This window comes from Cebidichthys violaceus, unplaced genomic scaffold (assembly GCF_023349555.1).
Source record: "Cebidichthys violaceus isolate CVI_PGR_0920_01 unplaced genomic scaffold, fCebVio1.0.p SCAF_11, whole genome shotgun sequence".
NCBI lineage: Eukaryota > Metazoa > Chordata > Actinopteri > Perciformes > Stichaeidae > Cebidichthys > Cebidichthys violaceus.
The window spans coordinates 6,461,791-6,482,311 of NW_027176274.1; the positions used below are offsets into that span (position 1 = coordinate 6,461,791).

Consider the following 20,521-nt stretch of genomic DNA (forward strand, 5'->3'; position numbering starts at 1 on the left):
ACTGCGTCCATTCCCTGAAGCCTGATTCTTTTCCAGAGATGTCATTACCAGGGCTGTACTGGAGGATGGACATAAATAAACTCCATTTACCCTGAAATATTATTGTAGATCTCTCTTTTCTCATATTGTTATTGTTGGATATTGCAATCTTTACAATGGCACAGAGGAGCCATTCACCAACCACCCACACACACGTGAGGTGGAGGTAAAAACAAACTAACCCTCCTGTGACCGGTGTCTATTCTCATGGGCCATACAGACAGATAACATCTATATCATATAATATCCTTTTAATCAAAATGCAAGCAGGTAAATGCCTATCTATACGGTGAGGCTACATTTGTGTCTGGTATTTCACCCTCATGAGTCCAAACTGTTCTTCTACCATGATACTGGTTTGGCTGAGAACCACCCCTCTCTAATCAGAATTCATATTGTACAGTTCAGCATGTCATCTGTTGGAAACATTTGGGATAGGTCATGAGGCCTATCATTATCTTTTGTTGGAATAGCAGCTAGCTATGCAAAATGGGAGAGGACTTAATTGAAAGCATTCAGAAAGAAAATGCACATTCGGTCTTTACTGTAGGCCTGTAAAAACATCTGAAAAAAAGTTAAACATTAAATACATTTTATTAAAATATCCAACAAACAATAGTAAATAGTAAAATGATCCTAAAAAGTATCAGTAAAATATCCAACAAATGTTTGATATCCAAAAAATATTAAAACGTGATAAAAAAGTTTTAAACTATCAAATAAAATGAAATTAATTGTTAGTCTATAGATCAAACATCATCATGCTAATATTACCGTTAGCATGCTAATTATATGTAATGTTTAGCCTGAAAAGGACAGTGATTAGTACAATTTGCAAGCTTCTAATGTGACCATTTTTGGTGAAATTTTGCAGCAGAAATGACAAAAAAAGTATATTCCTTACAAGGGTGCTGAGCTACAAACATGGCTCCACTCAATGAGATTTGTTTCAATCAAAGAGATTGTTTCTATCATCACGATGGCTCCACTACTGAGGAACATTTGTAGGTCTAAAACTGCCTGCTGCCAAAGGGCCCACATGTGTGTTAACCAAATATTCAAAATCATAAATGATTCATTAGGCAGGTTTTCCCAGAAGCACCTTCATGCGGGAGTTTTTTAATCTGTTGGTGGAGGTGGGTTGCATCTGTGTGGGCACGTTTATCTGATGATCTCTCAGCTTCAGAAGCCTGTGTGTGTCTAAATCCCTCTCCTCTGGAAACCAGCTGCCGCTCCATGAACAGTAAATTCTCTGCTCTCGTTTGCGCTAGTCGTCATTCAGTGTTGTCTGAAGATAGTTAACATTCACATACAAAGCTCAAAGTGGGTCACAAATAGCCATGAAAGGATGGCTGTTTTCAAATGAATGATGCATTGAAACAGACATAGGCCTTTATTGCTGATGTATGATGTTCCGACACTCAGACCAGGCGCCAGGATGAAGGGACTGAGGTGACTGTCAAAAATTACCAGGGGCCACTTTTTTTATTCATAAAATAAAAATGATTAATTTAATCACGCACAACAACATGAGGCTACTGTTTCAAAATGGAAGAGTGCGTTTATTAATCCGAACGTAGCACATAACGTAGCATTAGCAGGGCTCTAAATCTCTCTCTGAAAACGAGTACGAAGAGCGCCGCACCTATCAACAAACAGCGCTGACCGTTAATAAAAGTGTAGCCGGGACGCTGCGTTGTTTATGAACCAATAATGGAAGAAGCAAAAATGAATGTTGGCGTTATTCTCAAGGACAACGAGAAAACGGAGTTCATTTCAGAACCGTCTGGTCTGTCTGAGCTGTTGGCTAATGAAGACTGTGAAGTCTGATCTGCAGCTTATCGCAATCCTGATATCACATTCAGACATCCCTCATGACTTTCAAGTGTTTTCTGGATATTTTTTTCTTTTTCTAATTCTGACAGGAAGGCCATAGAAAATTGGACTGCAGCAGCCATGAAAGATGAGTGATGCAACTGAGGTCTTTGCCTGTGAAATCATGTCAGATGACTCGAGGGCCTGTGGTTTTCAGGGCTGCGCTCACACTTCAATCAGGAACTCAGATTTCACTAAAAACTCTGCCAATGAAAAAAATATCAGGAGGCGTTATCGTCCCTAAGCTAACCATGAACAGTCGGGGAAGGGGAGGCTTTTCCCAGCAAGGTCACAGGCACGAGTCAAAAACACTGTAGACACATTCGGTTTCTTTGTCCTCTTGAAATTCTGCATAGAACTGGTGTAGCGTCTGACAGCCGTAGGTGCTCGGGTCTGAGGACACACCAGTTCAAGTCCAGACATTTTACCTAAAAAGTTAGAGAGAGAAAATGCAAACTCCACACAGAAAGGACCAGGAAACCTCAGAAAAAAAATCTGATTGTGGCTTGAACATGAAACATGACTGCAGAGAAAATCCATTTGTAAATATATTCTTGGTGTCAAACTAAATAAATAAAGGATCACCTGGTGATGAAGACCAACACATTATTTCCATCCTCAGCTGAATGGACATGGCTCTGCCTGCAGGAGGTTTTTGATTGCTGCTGCTGCTGGAGGTGTACTGCAGGTCTTGTGTTATCAAGCCCGATAGACCACTGAACTCCGTCTTAATGGCTCCTTCAGCCTGCTTTTAGGAAATAAAAGCATCACTCTGCATTTCACATGTGCCTCCAACAGCCTGTGTTGAGGTATAATGGAAGCTCACAGGACTGGTTCCCTTCCCTAAAGAAAGCATCCAGACTAGAAGCCCTTCAGATAAAAAGAGAGAGTGATGTGGCAGTATCAAAGGGATAGAAAGATGGCTGGAATTGCATTTTCATGCTTCACATCTCAACTCGAGTGCTTTTGATGCTGGTGGAGTGTTGTTTTTCTGTATGTTTGCAACTACCAGGACTACCAGGAATATACAATTAAATGTAGTATATCATACAGGGTTGTATTTTAGACGGACCAGAGCCCCGAGGAGACAAAATGATATACTATTTCCAATGTGTCCTCATACAACGGATTGTGTAAGAGAGCCCAATTGATTTCATGGGATATCTACGAACTACAGCGCATACATTTTTGTAGGTATAGCGACTGTATGAGAGCAGCCTGCTATTTTACAAGAACCACAAACGTCAAGCTCATGGTGGCACTAGAGGAAACGTCAGGGGATCGGCAAAGTCATTAGGATTCATCTTCTGGGGACCACGACTGTCTGAACAAAATTGCCACTCCATCCATTAGGTGTTGAGATTTAAAAAGTGAAATCTGTGCCCTGCTTTTTGCACCAAATGAAAACTGAGGGGCTCACCAAAGTTATTTGAATGAATCCTCTGAAATTGTCTAGTAATGTCCCAGATCTCCGCAATTAGGTTGTCTATCAAAGTGTGCTTTTAAAACAAGATAAATCCAGGTGGTAAAAGTACTGAAATTACCTTTAATTTAATGTGGACTACATGCTTTTAAATCGGCAAACCCAACAAGCTAATGTGTAATTCTCACCATGTTGGGAAACAATTTTTCAGATTGCATTTCAGCCTTTAGGTGGATCCTGTGAAGCTTTAAGCAGCAGAGGAAGGTGAAGTCTATGCGCTGCTGTTTGGACAGAACACCACCTGTTGTCCTCTGAACCCGTTCGACAAACTTCTGCACGCTGCACAGGGCAGGAATTCATCACCTCTACGAGGAGAAATGGCCTGTTTTGAAACACAGCACCGACGTCACCGAGTCGTATTACTGCAGAACGAGGTCAAAGTCTGTGATTGTTTGCAGAGATGGAGACCCAGTGGGCAGCCTCGCTCGCACAGCAGCGAGCTCCGTTCATTAGCACCTTCCGTCGGATGCAAATGAGAAACTCTGATTGAAAAATTCATAGCTGCAGGTTACAGCAGTGTCTCTGGGAGTCTGAAGGGACAATCTGTCAACTCAGTAAAATGGTGAATTCACAGTTTTATTTTGGTAAACCACATTTGTCAAATCTTACTTGATGACATGTCCAAAGAGGAACACGTAAGACGAGTGTTACGAGCACAAGAACACCTTTAAGGAACAGTTTGGTGTTCTATACTTTCCTTACTGTCAACAAAGACCAACAAACACATTTTCTTTTTAGGGACTATTTTCAGTGGTGGATTAATCCACTTTTGGTGATTAATACTCACTAGAGTGTAGTGAGTATTTGTGTCAGCAGGACTGTGTGTGGGATTGAGTCAAAATTAACTGCAGTGAGTATATTCATGGTAATGATGTAATATATCACCCGGTGCAACACTGAGGCCCACTGATGTGTTTTTAATTGTTTTTTGGACAACAATGGATTTCTGTGGCAAAGAGGAAGAATATATATCAGGCTTTGATGCACAGATTAGTTGTTTTAATCGCTTGTTCTGTAACTGTCAAGTATTAACATAAGTTAAAGGAGTAATTCACCCAACATTTAGAATGATTTGTTTTCTCATTTCTCTCTAGTGATACCCACGCAGATAGTTTTTTTTTGAGGGGGGGTGGGGTGTGCTGAGACTTCTGCCAGTCTGTCTGCTTCATTGTCTCGAGACCACAGATGTCTGTACAAAACGTCATGACAATTCATCAAATAGTTGTTGATATATTTGAGTAAGAAGTGGCAGAGCCATGCTGCCAGAGCTGCAAGAACTCCTACCAGAAACCGTGTCGCTCTGACATTTTACAGAGTTGCGAAACATTTCCGTTGCAGACTTGTAATTCGGGTGAACTGATCCTGAAAGAGGTAACTATAGTAAAACTGGAGCAGAGGAGGAAAAAAAAAACGCAAAGAGACACGATGCCTTTGAGAGAGGAAACTGTTGTTGTTTCCCTTTGTTGCCCCTCAGCTCCCACATTATTCATCTCCTGGAAGCTGCAGTCAGAGAGATGAAGTGTGAGCTGACGGACTGTAAATATATTTGTTGTTTTGTTGCACTTCTGACGGTCATTTGTCTTGATGTGTCTCAGTCATTACCTCTCTCTCCCCTACCGTCTCTCTTTCACACACAAGCGCACAAAGGTTGCCATGGAGATTTGCATACTGTGCTCCTGAGGTTGCCATGGCACCGTTTTTTTTTTTACTCAAGTGTTTTGTTGGCGCGGCGGTCGCTCCGCCTCCTCCAGCAGCTCAAATTAATAAAACAGTTTTGTTCGTGCCTGTTGAACGCAGCGCCGGGTGTTTACCGACTCCTGAAATGGATCATAATGACTGAGATGGAGGAAGAGGAGGATGTGGGCGAGACAGAAAGTGGAGGAAAAGGGGTGTGCACCAGAGATGATCTATTATCTGATGATTGAAAAACAACCCTGAAGTGGATGCGAGTGCCGAGAACAACGCTCAGGATGAATTGAAGGAAAAGAAGCAGCAATGTGCTGAGTGAGAGCTTCACTTCAGCTGCAAATAGAAATAAAAATACTACCTATTATAATGCAGTCATGCTGTTTTTACCATAAAACCTTTGCTATCAGTCTTAAAAGCTGGAAAGCATTAAAAATGGAAAACCTCCCTCTGTGTTGGTGTACATTAAAAAAAGAGTCAGGGGAGCCTGCAGAACATCCAGCAGGACATTAGTTCATGTTTTTAGATAACACCATGAAGAAACTCTGTAATATTTGATTCTGTTTGTTACTTTAGCACAGAGTGAGCGTAGCTGCTGTTCATACTGAAGGAAAATACTATGAATAGACTCAAGGCTTAAATCAGTGCAGCAAATTGTATGTGATTTCTAAATTATAATGCCACACTGAGATTGGGTTTGATATAAGAAATCAAGATTGATGGTGAAACGTTCAGTTCTGTTGCTCTCTGCTGATAAAAGGCAGAGTTTTCTTAAGCTGGTCTCCAGTGTAATGCTGATGAAATGTCCTTATCTCTGGCAAACCCATCCTCCTTGAAACCAAGTAGGTTTCAAGCCGATGAGGTTTCCTAGGAGACAAACGGCTAACGTCACCCATGGTCTGCTGTTGAAGAGAGAGAAATAAGAGGAGGGGGGGTGGGGGGGAGTAAGGCCATCATTAGTGAGCTGGTATCTGTTGGACCCCAGTCGCCAGTAAAAAAGGATGTATTCTGTCCATCATCCTGGCACTTTGAAGGCTGGAACAGTCGTTTGGCTTCTTTCCAGTTTTACCTTCAAAGCCTGTGCTCAACAGCAAATCCAACAAAAGTCCAAACCACTTGTCTCTGTCTGGGGACTCCTGCAGCTAATCAATGCTCTGCATTTCCTCCAGCACTGAAAAGCACTTCTTTGTAAAGTCTTGGTAGTCAGTGACTTAAATACTACCAAAACCATTTAACATTCTGACTGCATCCAGCTAGAAGGATACAATATAATAAATGCTCGCTGCAATAATTGAAGCAGCCATAATTATAATTCACGTCCGTCGGGAGCAAAGGTGGAAGTAATTTGGCTCGTTATTGAACCACAAAGTCCACAGAAGGAGGTGGTCGTGGATGGAACAACAAAATGTCGGACTTCAACAAGGCTGACTGTGTTCTTCTCTGGTCTCATCTCATATGTGACCTGAAGCCATATATTGTTCCTTATTTCGTTGTTGAGGTAGTCGCTGTGTTTCTCGTACAATATTTGGTAGATAGAATTTTTTAAGTTAATGCCCTTATTGCCCCATTTTTGCAGCAAGCTACCTGGACCTATACTTCGAGATATGACATTTCCAACGACAGTATGAATGTTACCCCCCTCGCATAAATGTTGCACATGGGTGTGCATGCAAATCTTTTTTTTCATAGATTTCCGTGCTCGGTGTGAGACTGCTTTTAGTCCTGTTTTTCCATTAACGATAATATGTTGCCACAGGGCTGAGGGAGAGAGGCAACGGGGAAAAGGAAGGCATCTAGGCACAGATTGAAGGGAATGAGGCTTGAAAGCAAAAAACATGAGCAACCAGAAGGGCAGTCGGACAGCACAGACCTCTACCAACGCCAACCTGCTCCAAAATGTAACGACCTCTCCCTTGGCCCATGCTACACTCTTACGCCATGTTTCACGACAGTCAGGCCAATAGTTTTTCCCTAATCTGTCTGACAAACAAACCAAACTAAAAAACAACCTTCCTGGTGGCGGTAACAAAGCATCAATGACAAACTGAGTAAAGGGGGTTTATATATGTGTGTGCAGGTCTGATGAGTAGAGTGGTAACAGGTGAGCATGTTGGGCGGGGAGGGTCAGGTGAATGGGATGGGGGAGTGGCTGGGTGTGGGAGTGAGGTGACAGGAGAATAAGACATCTGTTGGGGAAGTAGAGATTGGAAAAATAAACGTGTTTGAGCAAGTGAGGATGTGACTGGAGAGAAGGACGGAAAGGCAAAATGTGTACGTCTATACAGGTGTATGTATCTGTGCACGTATAAGCATGTTTGGTCTTTTTGTCTAGGTATTTAAACTGCACGACTTTAACATATTTGCCCATTCCCCAAATCTGAAATGATTTAATAAAAACACTGTGACAAAAATGCATTATGAGTTCACGGATATTTATAATGTCAGCTGAACATATTGTGCTAGTCTGGCCTTCAGTTGCACCTGTGTGTCATGTAAACACGGAGCTGTCTGTGGCCTCGACCTCCATCCATCAACGTCTCTCCTTTTTGCTCTGGCTCCTGTTTGTTAGCGCTCCTTATCTCCCCACGGACCCTCATACCTGAGTGTGTTCGCTGCACACAGACCCACAAAGAGTTAAGTGAGTGGACTGTGGTCTCTCACTCACACACACACACACACACACACACACACACACACACACACACACACACACACACACACACACACACAGTAGCAACACAGAGGAGGGTTTGATTTGGGGAGGGGGCTGACGGTGCTGAGTACACAGAGAGAGTCGGCCTCCCTGCCAGGTTTCGATCTCACTCACCTTTCTCGTCAGAGAGCTGCTCTGAGAACAAACAGACTTCTGTTCGGCTCATGTCAGCAAACTCCTGCTGCAGGATGCTGTATCCGGTTTTATTCACCTGTTAATTCATGTGCATATCGATCAAATTAAACAGAAAAGAAAAGACTGTATTTTCAGCTTGATTTCATGCTTCCAATCAGACAGAGAGTTTTAGTTTGTGTGTTGCTACTAGAAGACAGTTTACTCCTCTGGTGCTGAAGACAGATCAAAATATTCTTTGACAGATTGATAGAAAGTGAAGAGAAGCATCAGAGCTTCTGAGTTTCTCAGAGTTATTTTAATTGTTTTATAGTGAAATGTCTGGACTGGAAATGGTATTCATAAAAGTTAGGCTTTCACCCTGAGAGTTGCAATATTGATTGTTTCTCCATCTCACTTCCACCGTTTGAAATAAGCAACATTGTCATCTTTTCTCTCCCATCTCAAATTCCCAGATTATATTTTACGGTTTCCAGAGGATAAACATTTGTTTATAAGAGTAAACATCATGGGGTCATTAAAGTTTACCCTCTGAGGAGCAGCAATGTAAATATAACATCAATCTGCCTTTAGGAAAAAATGTATTTCTTCCTGATGATGACGCTAGAGAAAAAAACCAGGTGGTGACCGAAGTACTTAGTGTTCATCCTCTGGGGAACGTGTTTCAATTTGATCAGTGGTTGTTGAGATATTTTGAGGTTGTTGACCAACTTATGGTAAAGAGAGAATACAGGACATTTGTCACGGCCAGTGAACACAGGTAACAAAGGAAGGATTTAGAAGCAGACAAAAGAAGGCAGACAGGATCAGTTCCATGATTTAAACTTGAGAGTCAGAAGGGTCAAAACCAGAGAGGCAGTCCAAATCAGGCAAACAAATCCATGGTCCAACAGATTAGGCAGGTTCAAAACCGGCAGGTTACAAATTTCAGATTGCAGGTTTTCAGGCTACAGGTCACCGAGACCGCTAAGGCATGAGGCACACGGCTACTTTGACGATCTCTGAGATAAGCAACGAGGAAGGTATGTGTAGTGAGCGGCTGACGAGGGAATGAGGTGCAGGTGGGGAGATGTGCGGGGAAGCTCAGGTGACGGGGAATGAGGTGATTGTAGGGCAGATGGAAGTTGCAGGATCTGGAATGACTGCAGAAAAGTCTGAGGGTAAGGCCCAATCCCAATCTCCATACTCATGTACTGCTGTCCCACTGTCAAATCATCGAGTGTTAGGGGGCTCTCTCGCAGACATTTTGAGCCCTTTGTGAAACCTTTCCCTAAGTCCGCATTTCTGCAGACTTTGCCCAAGTTAATTACCCACAATTCATTGCTATGTGACGTTAAACGTGGGGTTACCAGTGGAAGCATGGAGACGTAAAAAAAGATAAACAAAGAGGACATGCACGTGTGTTCAGCCTGTCAAATAAAATGTACTCAGAAACATTAAGGATTAAAGATGGAGCATAAAAACAGATGCAGTTAGAGGAATGGAAGCACAGATTACACAGATTTATTCATCAAACATAAAATGTTGTCATTGAAGCTGTTTTGGCAAAAATGAGTAAATAGATTATTTGAATTTACCTTCTCATCTTGTGAGCAAAGAGCCTGGAAGATGTTCAAATCAGGGAGTAAAAAGTATAAAATAAATACTTACAATTGTACATAATATTTTTTAGGTTGCAGCAAAGTGCTGTCTTATTTGTATTTACATCATTTCAAGCCCTCACACTCAACCATTTACCAGGTGACGTCAGTAAGTCCCTGATGGTTCAGGGTTTAAGGCCTTAGGGGGAACATTGGGATCTAAATGGCTTCAGAGGATCGGGATGTGGCTGGACAAGCAGAATGTCACATTGATATGATTTGCCCATTTGCGCAGCAACTCACCTCATTAATGTGTTTGAGTGTTGGCAGAAAAGTCTGTCCATTAAGCTTCCAAGTATTATGTTCAGCAGGTAGACTCTAACAGTGTCTGTTTTCTGTTTACTGATGAGTAGGTAGAGGCTAAAACGTTCAGTAGAGCTGCAGAGTTGGTGAGAGTTCACCGGAAAAATGTCCCAGCATGAGCTGCAGCATCGCTGTCTCACTCTCATTGTCATTAATAACCCATTTGAGCCAGATGGATGAACATGCGCAAGTCAACTCTCAGATGACGTGAATGGAGGCAGCTGTGTTACAGCCCAACAGAAAACATTGTTTGCATGTTATTAGCTATAGATGATGGACTGATCCTTTTGCTTTATAAAATGACAGATGGCCTCTATGTGTTTGTTCTTACTTTGCTTCCATACTGTAGAGGTTCCTCGGTCCGAACAGCATAAACAAGTTTAATCAAGTTTTCGTTGAGATGAGGATATTGCCAAAACCTATTGAACTCACCCCCAAAAGACGGCGAAAAGAGAGCAGAGGTTCAAATAGATTTTTAGAGTCAGAAGAAAATGGTTCCATTAAGCGTCTCCAAGGCTCTCGGGCTGAGTGGTTCATCTGGATGTTGACCTTTTCTTGGAGCTGCTGATAGCTGCCACAGTGAAATGACAGCACAATGATAAAAAATGACTTAAATTACACCGAGCTCCCCTTCAGCTGGCAGCGTTGTAAAAGCTTTTGCCAGTCTCAGATGTAGTTAAACTGACATTTGGCCAATGTTGTTGACAGAAGGAGCCCTCACTCTTCATGGAAAAATAAAAAACCACAATCATCGTGTCAGAAGACGGCCGGGTTTCGTTCTTTCACCACGTTGTTTAGTAGTAGTAGTGTTTTATTTAGCCATCACACACAATACAATAAATGAAGCCTATACACAATCTAGTATACAATGACTGAAAAGGCATAGGTAGAAGCATAATGCTTATATATGATCATATTTACACTCGTGTATTGAAAACAACTTTTGGACACAATCTGTCAGTGACTTTGCTTGAGCTCTGAACATTGTTTACATTATTTTACAATACACCAAATCATTAAATTTCATAATGTGAGATTTTACAAACAATAGATTAGTGTGATCATAGTAACCAGCCTTATTCATAATATGTAAAGCTCGTTTTTGTAACAAGACAGTTGAATTCATGAATGTTTTATAGGTTGACCCCCCCCACACCTCCACACAATGCGATATGTAAGGAAGTATAAGTGAGCAATAGATGATGTGCAAGGCCTTAGAAGTTAATACATCTCTAGATTTATGCAGTATTGCTATTGACTTTCAAATTGTACCAGTTAATATATTGTCTCCATGTTATTTTATGATCGATCACAACCCGAAGGAATTTTGTCTCAAAAAGTCTTTAAATTTTATGATCACAGATTTTAAATGATGGTACGGTTGGTGTCTTAGCCTTTACATTCAACCGGGAAGAACATTGTAGAAAAGATAAAAAGATAAAATGCAAATATGATGAAGACTCTCTGAACACTGGAATGTCAAGTCTGCTATTATCAATTAGTTTTGACTAAGTTGTCGTTGTATTAGAAAATGGGTTTGGTGACATTTCATGCAGTCTTCATTGAATATTTTGATGTACAATATGTGGTCAGAAGTATGTTTGTTATATAATACTTCATATAATATGACATAATCCAACAGATCTATAACTCTTAGAACACGTGTTATATGTTTAAAACATGTCTTATATATATTGCTAATTTAGTTCTCTTGCTTTTCACATGACTGAGACTATATGTGTAAAAAATGAGCAGCGCCATATTGTTTCAAGAGACATATATGAGGGTCCTTGGCTATGAACAATAGTATCTAATATCATATATTCATATATTTTTTCTCAAGGTTGTAATTATGATTTTAGCTAAATTTATGTTGTCTCCTGTTTCTCATTTCAAACTGAAGTTAGATCACAGTTCACTCTCAGTTTAAACTTTGAACGACAGTAAGCCAACAGTGTAGAAAATCAAATGGGCACCATTAAGACTCTTGAATCAACCTTGAAACTGCTTGGACCTGGACTTGGAATACAGAATTCATAAATAACATTCCCACATTCCACTCCATCATTAAAGGAGCAAAATATAAATGTATTGCCTCTGATAATGTAACTGGTGGGGAGTAAAAACAAAAAAGGAAGATAACCATCATGAGTTTCTGTTTTGAGGAAGATGAAAAGCAACGTGTGTCCTTCTGCATGGCCTCCCTGCATTTCTGGGGAACTCTTTGATTTCCTGCTTCATGCTTGGTCATCACGAAGGGCCAAATTTAGAAACAGCATTATTGAAATCTATCATTCAGTGAGCTGGAGCCAGACACATCGAGACTTTACCCTTTATAAAAAAGGTTGGGCATGTGCAACCAATGTAATTTAGCACAAAAAAACTAATTTCCAATTTTCCATTCTGACTACAAAGTGAAACCTTTGGGTATGTATGAGGATTAAACAATAATCCACTCATTTATGATACAGCGTCATTTGCAAGTATAATGTTTAAAATATTTGTTTGAAAACTAAAGCCGTAAGCCAAATGAGCGGAGGGATAAATCGGAGGGAGTCTAACAACCCGGACATGTTGGACATGACAATGAAAAGTCAACATATTGAATGAGCCGCCCCCGAGTCCCCTCTTTGTACAGATTATCCCTGGATTTTGAAGCTGAGTACAGAGCCGTGTGCTGTTCTGTGAGCCCTGTCACCCTGGGGGAGCTCATTACCAGCACTCCTGGCTGGGATTTGAAGCATGTCGGCCCATACTCTGCTGTATTTAATTCCACTCCTTCTGGTTCTTTTTTTCTCCTCCATTAATCTGTATATTTAATTAAAGTCTGCTTGCTTTGACGGCACAGAGAGCGAGAGGCGTACAAAGGACGGAGAGGAATGGGAGGAGAGAATGAACCTCACAGTTACAGACGGTTTATTGTAGGAATCCTTTTAATTATCTCAGTGAAGGAGCAGGTCTTCCCCTGTCCCCTCTGATTGAGACACTGTATCTCATGTCACAGTAGTCACATGATCGATGACCAAATATCTTCTTCATCCCGTCAAGACGCTAATAAGATGTCCAGCAATGTGATGCAACCAAAACGTCTTCAACCAAGCTCTAGGTGTGGTCATGTAACCCATGTATGATATCAAAAAACACCAGACTTTCACCCAGGAGAGCACTGTTTGAGTCCCGTGTGAAACCAGATGTCGGTGTGGATTTATTTGTCACTTAAATATGCCACAATTTCCTAAAACACAATGTATAGATTGATACAGAAGTAATCCCTCTCAATCATCACTTATGACCCACGAGAAGTGTGTGGCGGTGTCTGCAGAGACCTCTGACCTTCCTTCAGATTTGTGAGGTGTGGTTGTGTTTATACAGTGGCTTGCAAAAGTATTCATACCCCTTGAACTTTTCCACATTTTGTCACATTACACGCCACAAACATAAATATATTTTATTGGAATATTATGTGAAAGACCAACACAAAGTGTCACACAATTGTGAAGTACAAAGAAAATTATACATGATTTAAAAAAAATTTCACAAATAAAAAAACTGAAAAGTGCAGTGTGCAAAAGTATTCAGCTCCCCGGAGTCAATACTTTGTGGAACTGCCTTTTGCTGCAATTACAGCTGCAAGTCTTTTGGGGTATGTCTCTACCAGCTTTGCACATCTAGAGACTGAGATTTGTGCCCATTCTTCTTTGCAAAACAGCTCAAGCTCAGTCAGATTAGATGGAGAGCGTTTGTGAACGGCGGTTTTCAGATCTTGCCCCAGATTCTCGATGGGATTTAGGTCTGGACTTTGACTGGGCCATTCTAACACATGAATATGTTTTGTTTTAAACCATTCCATTGTAGCCCTGGCTTTATGTTTAGGGTCGTTGTCCTGCTGGAAGGTGAACCTCCGCCCCAGTCTCAAGTCTTTTGCAGACTCCAACAGGTTTTCTTCCAAGATTGCCCTGTATTTGGCTCCATCCATCTTCCCATCAACTGTGACCAACTTCCCTGTCCCTGCTGAAGAGAAGCACCCCCAGAGCATAATGCTACCACCACCATGTTTGACAGTGGGGATGGTGTGTTCAGGGTGATGTGCAGTGTTAGGTTTCCGCCACACATAACGTTTCGCATTTAGGCCAAAAAGTTCAATTTTGGTCTCATCTGACCAGAGCATCTTCTTCCACATGTTTGCTGTGTCCCCCACATGGTTTCTGGCAAACTGCAAACGGGACTTCTTATGGTTTTCTTTTAACAATGACTTTCTTCTTGCCACTCTTCCATAAAGGCCAGATTTGTGGAGTGCACGCCCAATAGTTGTCCTGTGGACAGATTCCCCCACCTGAGCTGTGGATCTCTGCAGTTCGTCCAGAGTCACCATGGGCCTCTTGGCTGCATCTCTTGTCAGTGCTCTCCTTGTTCGGCCTGTAAGTTTAGGTGGACGGCCGTGTCTTGGTAGGTTTGCAGTTGTGCCATACTCTTTCCATTTCCGGATAATGGATTGAACAGTGCTCCGTGAGATGTTCAAAGCTTGGGAAATCTTTTTATAGCCTAACCCTGCTTTAAACTTCTCCACAACTTCATCTCTGACCTGTCTGGTGTGTTCCTTGGACTTCATGGTCCTGTTTGCTCCCCAATATTCTCTTAACAAACCTCTGAGGCCATCACAGAACAGCTGTATTTGTACTGAGATTAGATTACACACAGGTGGACTCTATTTAGTCATTAGGTCAACATTCAATCATTCAGCAGTCATCAGGCAACTTCTGAAGGCAATTGGTTGCACTCAGAGAAAAGGGGGCTGAATAATTTTGCACACTGCACTTTTCAGTTTTTTATTTGTGAAAAAAATTTAAAATCATGTATAATTTTCTTTGTACTTCACAATTGTGTGACACTTTGTGTTGGTCTTTCAAATAAAATTCCAATAAAATATATTTATGTTTGTGGCGTGTAATGTGACAAAATGTGGAAAAGTTCAAGGGGTATGAATACTTTGCAAGCCACTGTATGTGCCGGGAAACAATCAGAAAATCATGTTTTATTCTTCTGATTCTAGCAGAAACTAACGCGTATTGTTGGACATTCGTAAGGGAACACACAAAAGGGTTGAGGGTTCATTAAGTGTAAGATAAATGTTGGTTAGTCCAGAATGAAATGTATTGAAGACTGTTGGACTGTGCCTCGACATTTTGTACAGACATTCATCCCCAGAGGATGAATTCAAATAACGCTATATATTGTGCCTCCAGATTCTATAAGAATATGTGTCGCCCTCTAAGAGCTGTTGCAATTGGGTTTATCCACCGTGAATTTTCATCCACCACCATCAAATTCCAACATTTCAGTTCACAGACTGACTGTATTCCTATGTCAGCCTCAGCTGTGCTGTTAGCTTGGTGAACTAACACGTTATGTTAACATGCTAAAGTTCCTTTTATTCCATGTTGGCAGAAACACAGGTAAACCTCCTGTTATAGAGTTTTAACGTGTTGCAGAAGTAAAAGTGCCATTCATTTTACCCACTGACAATGTTACGTCTCTTCTGCGACTGAAACATCATTACAAAAGATGAACAACTGTGCTGACTAGTAAAGTGAAACACCCAAAGTGCATTTCAGTAAGAGACATCCAGTCACAGAGCTTGAAACATCTATTTCATCCATCCAACGCGTTCTGTGTGAAAGTATCACAAAGGATGCTAGCGTGCTTGTATGCTTTTGTTTTTGTTCTAGCAAGAACCTGATTATTTCTACCACCAGGAGAGCTCTGCTGCTGGTTAATGTAACCGTAAGTTGAGCTTCAATTTGAAATGTTGGAAAATGTGAAGCTGCAGCAGTTCTCAGATCTGTTAAACATAAGACATGAGAAATGATGAGGGCAGCAGAAAGATAAGCGGGCATGCTGCTGGAGGTCATCAAGACTTCTCTGAATCCTCTTCTTCTATTATCTTTCTCCTTCACTTTTTCTCGCCTCTCTGTATTGCCCTGGCTCTGTCTGCGTCCCGAGGCCGGCCCGTCCTCCCACCTGCACTGTCCCGTTTACCTTCCACTGTACATGTTCTCAGATGGTGTACTGTCAGGGTGTTTTCCACAAACAGAAACGCTGATAACACACAAAACATGGCAGCCTGTCGCTCCTGTTCCAGATAAGGAAACCTCCTGACAGTGACGTTATAGTTGCCGTGTGTTTTTAAAGGGAAACTATCACAACAGACCGCAGCCAGAAACAGGTACGATCCAGTCTCAGAACTCATTGGCTATGGGCCTGACAGCGATTCAGCTTCTGGGGGCAACGTGCAGTATTTTGGGGGGTTCTGGTGTAGCCAGCGGATATCCGGATAACAGATATCTGGGACTTCCTCCTCTGTGTGCCGGTCATTGTTTTCAGTTCAATTAGCAACATGAGGCACCAGAATGGAGTTGGGCCGCACCTGCATGCATGTGCAAATATCTGTTTAAAGAGATCAATAAAAAGCTAAATCGTCATCAGACGATAGCCGATGGATTCCTCCAAGCTCGCTCAGATGTGACAGGTCAATACTAATTGCAATACAAACCAAAATCTTGTCCCGTTGCCTACAAATTCTGAATTCTGTTTATAGAGATTAGGTACAATCTAAGAAACATTGTGTCCAAATATTTACATTTTTTATTTAGTCTTTTCCACAAAAGTATGCAGTCACAAAAATGTTTTCAAACTCACCACATTATACAGTATGCAGCACTGAGACAAAACCGAACCAGAAGCATTGACAGACAGTGTCATCATAACAGTGGTCTGAACATTGTACAAGGTCATCTGTGTAGAGCTGTATTCATTTTTGGCAAGCTTTGGTAACACTTACTTCCGTGGGACAAAAGAAATACAGGTAAGAGACAAAGAGTTGAGAAATGAGTGGCTACAGTTTGATTGTTATATGAAAGGTAAGGCTGTTTTTTTTTTTTTTATCTAAAAAGAATAATCAACCGTTTATTCCTCAACTTAGTCTACTTTCTCACTTGTTCTGGAGCTTTTAGTCTCATCGACAGATTGGGCATGCCTCAGACTTCTCATCCATGCTGATGTAAGTGAGCGTAAATGACAACTGAGCAAACTGAATCTGATGATGAAGACCATGAGATGAGAAAAAGTCAGTAAGTGGACCTAAATTTGAGTTTGTTTTGACAACAGATGTTTACAAAGTGGAGGATGAACTGTCCAGCTTGATACAATAACAGTTTAGTCAGAAAAACGATAAGAATGTCCGTCGTAATTGTATTACTTGTTTTGTACGAACATCAGTTAATTATTAAATTAACAACGAATTTCTCATATCTGAGAAGTTAGAACCAGAGAATGATTTAAATTCTATCAATTTAGACCGTTAAACTATTCAATTAGTTGACATAATATTTTGGCATTAGTGGAGAGCTTGATTGAAACTTGTGCAAGATTAATAAATTATTCAGTTTTTTCGGTGTTAGGTGAAATACCGACTGACAGACGAATATTTGGATCTCTGAAATGAGCAGGACCACGGTGAGAGAGAGAACCTGAAGTAGAGAAGAAAAAGTGACAAAATAAATAGAACAGATTTGACACGTGACAAGGCTACAGTAACGAGAATACGATATCTAAAAGTGTCTTTTTCTTTAAAAAGTGACTTTCTTGGCGTTCAATCCACAGTTCTTAACCAAAAGGTTCATAGTGTTGCTTTAAAAAATGCTGTGCCATAATAAGAGTACAAAAATACATGACTATGCAAGACAGGAACTATTAAAAGAGTCTTTGTGAATACTGCGAGCTCCATACAGCACTGTGTTGTTTGGCCGGCGGCAGAGACGGACGGACGGACGGACGGACGGGGGGGGGGGGGGCGGTCTAAAGGCAGCGCCGCAGGAACAAAACAACATACGACAGCAGTAGTGGCATTCAGAGTGAGCAAGACAGCTGATATGCAACATTTTAAACTGTGTGACTTTTCGAGTGCTCCAGAAGAGCGAGGTGGGCCTGTGCGCGGGGGGGGGGGGGAACGACACACGACACACACACCGGCAGGGTTAACATCACGAGTCATGAAGGGGAGAGTTCAGATGGCGTAGTCGTCCTGAGCGGCGGGGCTGAAGGCGGAGCTCCGCAGGGCGTCCAGGCAGTTGACGAGGATGAGCGTGCCGGTCAGGTGCTTCCAGCGTTTGGTGATGGGGTTCTTCATCTTGTCTAAGCCCATGTGCAGCTCCTGGATCACGTCCCTGTAGCTGTCGCCGATCTGAGCGGCCCACGTGACCAGGAAGTCATACGCCGGCTTCCACATGGCCTGCAGACAGGAGAGAACAAAACATCCCGTGATCTGCTGATTCACCGACGCGTCTGAACACTGACAGAGCTGATTGTGTCCTTTCCCTGCCTGTTATACGGTTCTAATGGTTAACACGCTTTTAGAAAAAGATGCATTGACCTGAACATGATGGTCGTGTTGGGGTGTTGATCTTGGACTGTCAATCTTTGACTTTGTGTGTAATCAAACAAATGTTTGCTTTGCGTTCAGTGTTACCGCCATAAGACAACAGAAATCCCCTGTGAGACGGACGTACCTCGCTGTCCACCACCCCGTTCTTGTCGCGATGCGGCGCCTCATAAGCATCCATCTGCTGGCGCGAAACCTTGACGAGCTTCTCGGCGAGCTCCCTCCAGCGTCCTGCCACCTCCACGGCCGTGGTCAGGAGGACAAAGTCCATGACCAGTCTGGCCACGAGACCCTGACAGTCCATCTTCAAAAGAGCCTGCAATGAAAGGAAATAAAGAGGACTTTGTGAGTGAATACGTAACAGAGAAAAGTACAGCCTGAAATGGCTGAAGTGGAATCTGGAGGAATGTGGGGCCTGAATTTTAGATATGAGCTCTGACTGGGAATCAGTCGACGGCGGGGTAAGAGAGAGGACAACATTGAATTGTTAACAAGGAGTCTAGTGAAGATGGGAACTGAGCAGAAGTCAGTGAAGTTTTACTAAGACCAACCTCTACATAGAGACTAATAAATGAACATCTACAGGTTTCATTCCACTGACTTGATCCTCTGTTATTTTCCACAGCCTGCCTCTCCAATCCCCCTGTAAATCTCAGCTTTGTGCATTTTTCAAATGCTTTCTGGTGGAAATAGAAATAAGAGCCTCATGTTGCTTCCACAACAACATTCAGGATTTATGTCACATCTGAACCGAGGGGAGGAAAAAATGCCTGGTGACCAATGCTGATACAAGATTAAAGTCTAAAGCCCTTTCCAGCATCTCCTAAAGGCAACATACTGATGATTTAGCTGTGGTTTGTCCTGAGGGTGGCGTTTGAGAAGCACCAGGGTCACTAACGAACACTAATCGTCTAGCTTTCTTGCTCTGCACCAAAGTTTAGACAGCTCAGCATCATCTCCATCTTCAGGTCCCGCTGTTGTTGAGGCAAAGCAAAATGCAATGTGCCGACGTGGCTCCTGTTTGTTTGGCTTTAACTGGTCTGGACAGCAGCCCAGCTCCTCCCATCAGCCTCCGTAACCTGCCTGTCTCCATCAGTTATGTCCAGACTGCTGGTGTTAGTGGGAACAGAAAACACTGTGGAGACTCAAGTCTGCTCTATAGCTGACACAACCTGCAGCGCGTCACTGGGGATTTGCAAATACAAATGTCACAAATGCAAATACAAAGTGAGTTTGCACTGACGGATACACATGTATGTATTCATGCAACACATTTGCAGACACACACACACACTTGTATGTCCATACAAATATAATACATCCCATAGGCCATAAAAATATTTTAAGTAATAATCATGATTATGAGTCTAAGAAGTTCAAAAGTCAAAAAAAAGTCAAAACTAACAATGACGATATAAGCGCCAAGAAAAACGCAGATTAAATATATTCAACCAGACCAGGACCGCTTTCTAAAAATGGCTTCACTTTCCGAAAAAATCTAAACTTTTTAGAGTGTCCACACTTTCCACATGTCCTCGTTATGCAGGTCTAAAACTCATGGTCCTCACAAAGACAGAAGTACACACACGCACACGCACGCACACACACACACACACACACACACACACACACACACACACACACACACACACACACACACACACACACACACACACACACACAGATGGCTTGACGCACTGGGACACAGCCTTTGATTTGCAGACTCAACAGAGCGAAGGTGAATTTAAAGCTCCAGTTTGGGCTTCAGCTCCATGTGCAGGAATGTGTGGAACGGCAGGATATGAAGGGGGGTGAGGGGGTGAGGAATGCAGATGCCATGCTCCAGCAGCCCCTCTCACTCTGAGAGGAGACCAGAGGAGAGCAGGTCTGTGCCAATCAGACGCTGCCCGCTGTTCTCAGAGATCACTTAGCTGCCAAAATCACATTACTCAAAGTAAGTTCAGGAACAATTTTGTTGTTACTTTAATTCTTTAACTCTTAGCAACCGACAGCGCTGGAATCACACAACACTTGTTTGTTTCTGGGTCTTTGTGGAAGTCGAGGGGAAGAGGCTGTCAGGGAGATAAACCCTTTGACAAGCACCTGTTTCCTCGCTGGATAACGACAGGAAATCCCTCCCAAAATAAAAGGGGATCACTTCCTGTCTTACTACAGGTTTCAGTCACTGCACAGGAGTGCTGCGTAGTAACAAT

The 20,521-nt window shown here is 42.1% G+C and overlaps 1 protein-coding gene across 1 annotated transcript in view; it reads right to left on the minus strand.

The window, feature by feature from the left end:
• Positions 1 to 16,489: 16,489 nt before the first annotated feature.
• The window catches only part of LOC137866327 (SH3 domain-binding protein 4), a 32,696-nt gene continuing 28,664 nt past the window's right edge, over positions 16,490 to 20,521 (minus strand). The window contains exons 4-5 of the mRNA XM_068702146.1: positions 18,436 to 18,624; positions 16,490 to 18,158 (exon numbers count right to left, since the gene is read on the minus strand). Coding sequence (XP_068558247.1) covers positions 17,934 to 18,158; positions 18,436 to 18,624 — 414 coding nt within the window. The 3' untranslated portion in view covers positions 16,490 to 17,933. The remainder of the gene's footprint in view (positions 18,159 to 18,435; positions 18,625 to 20,521) is intronic.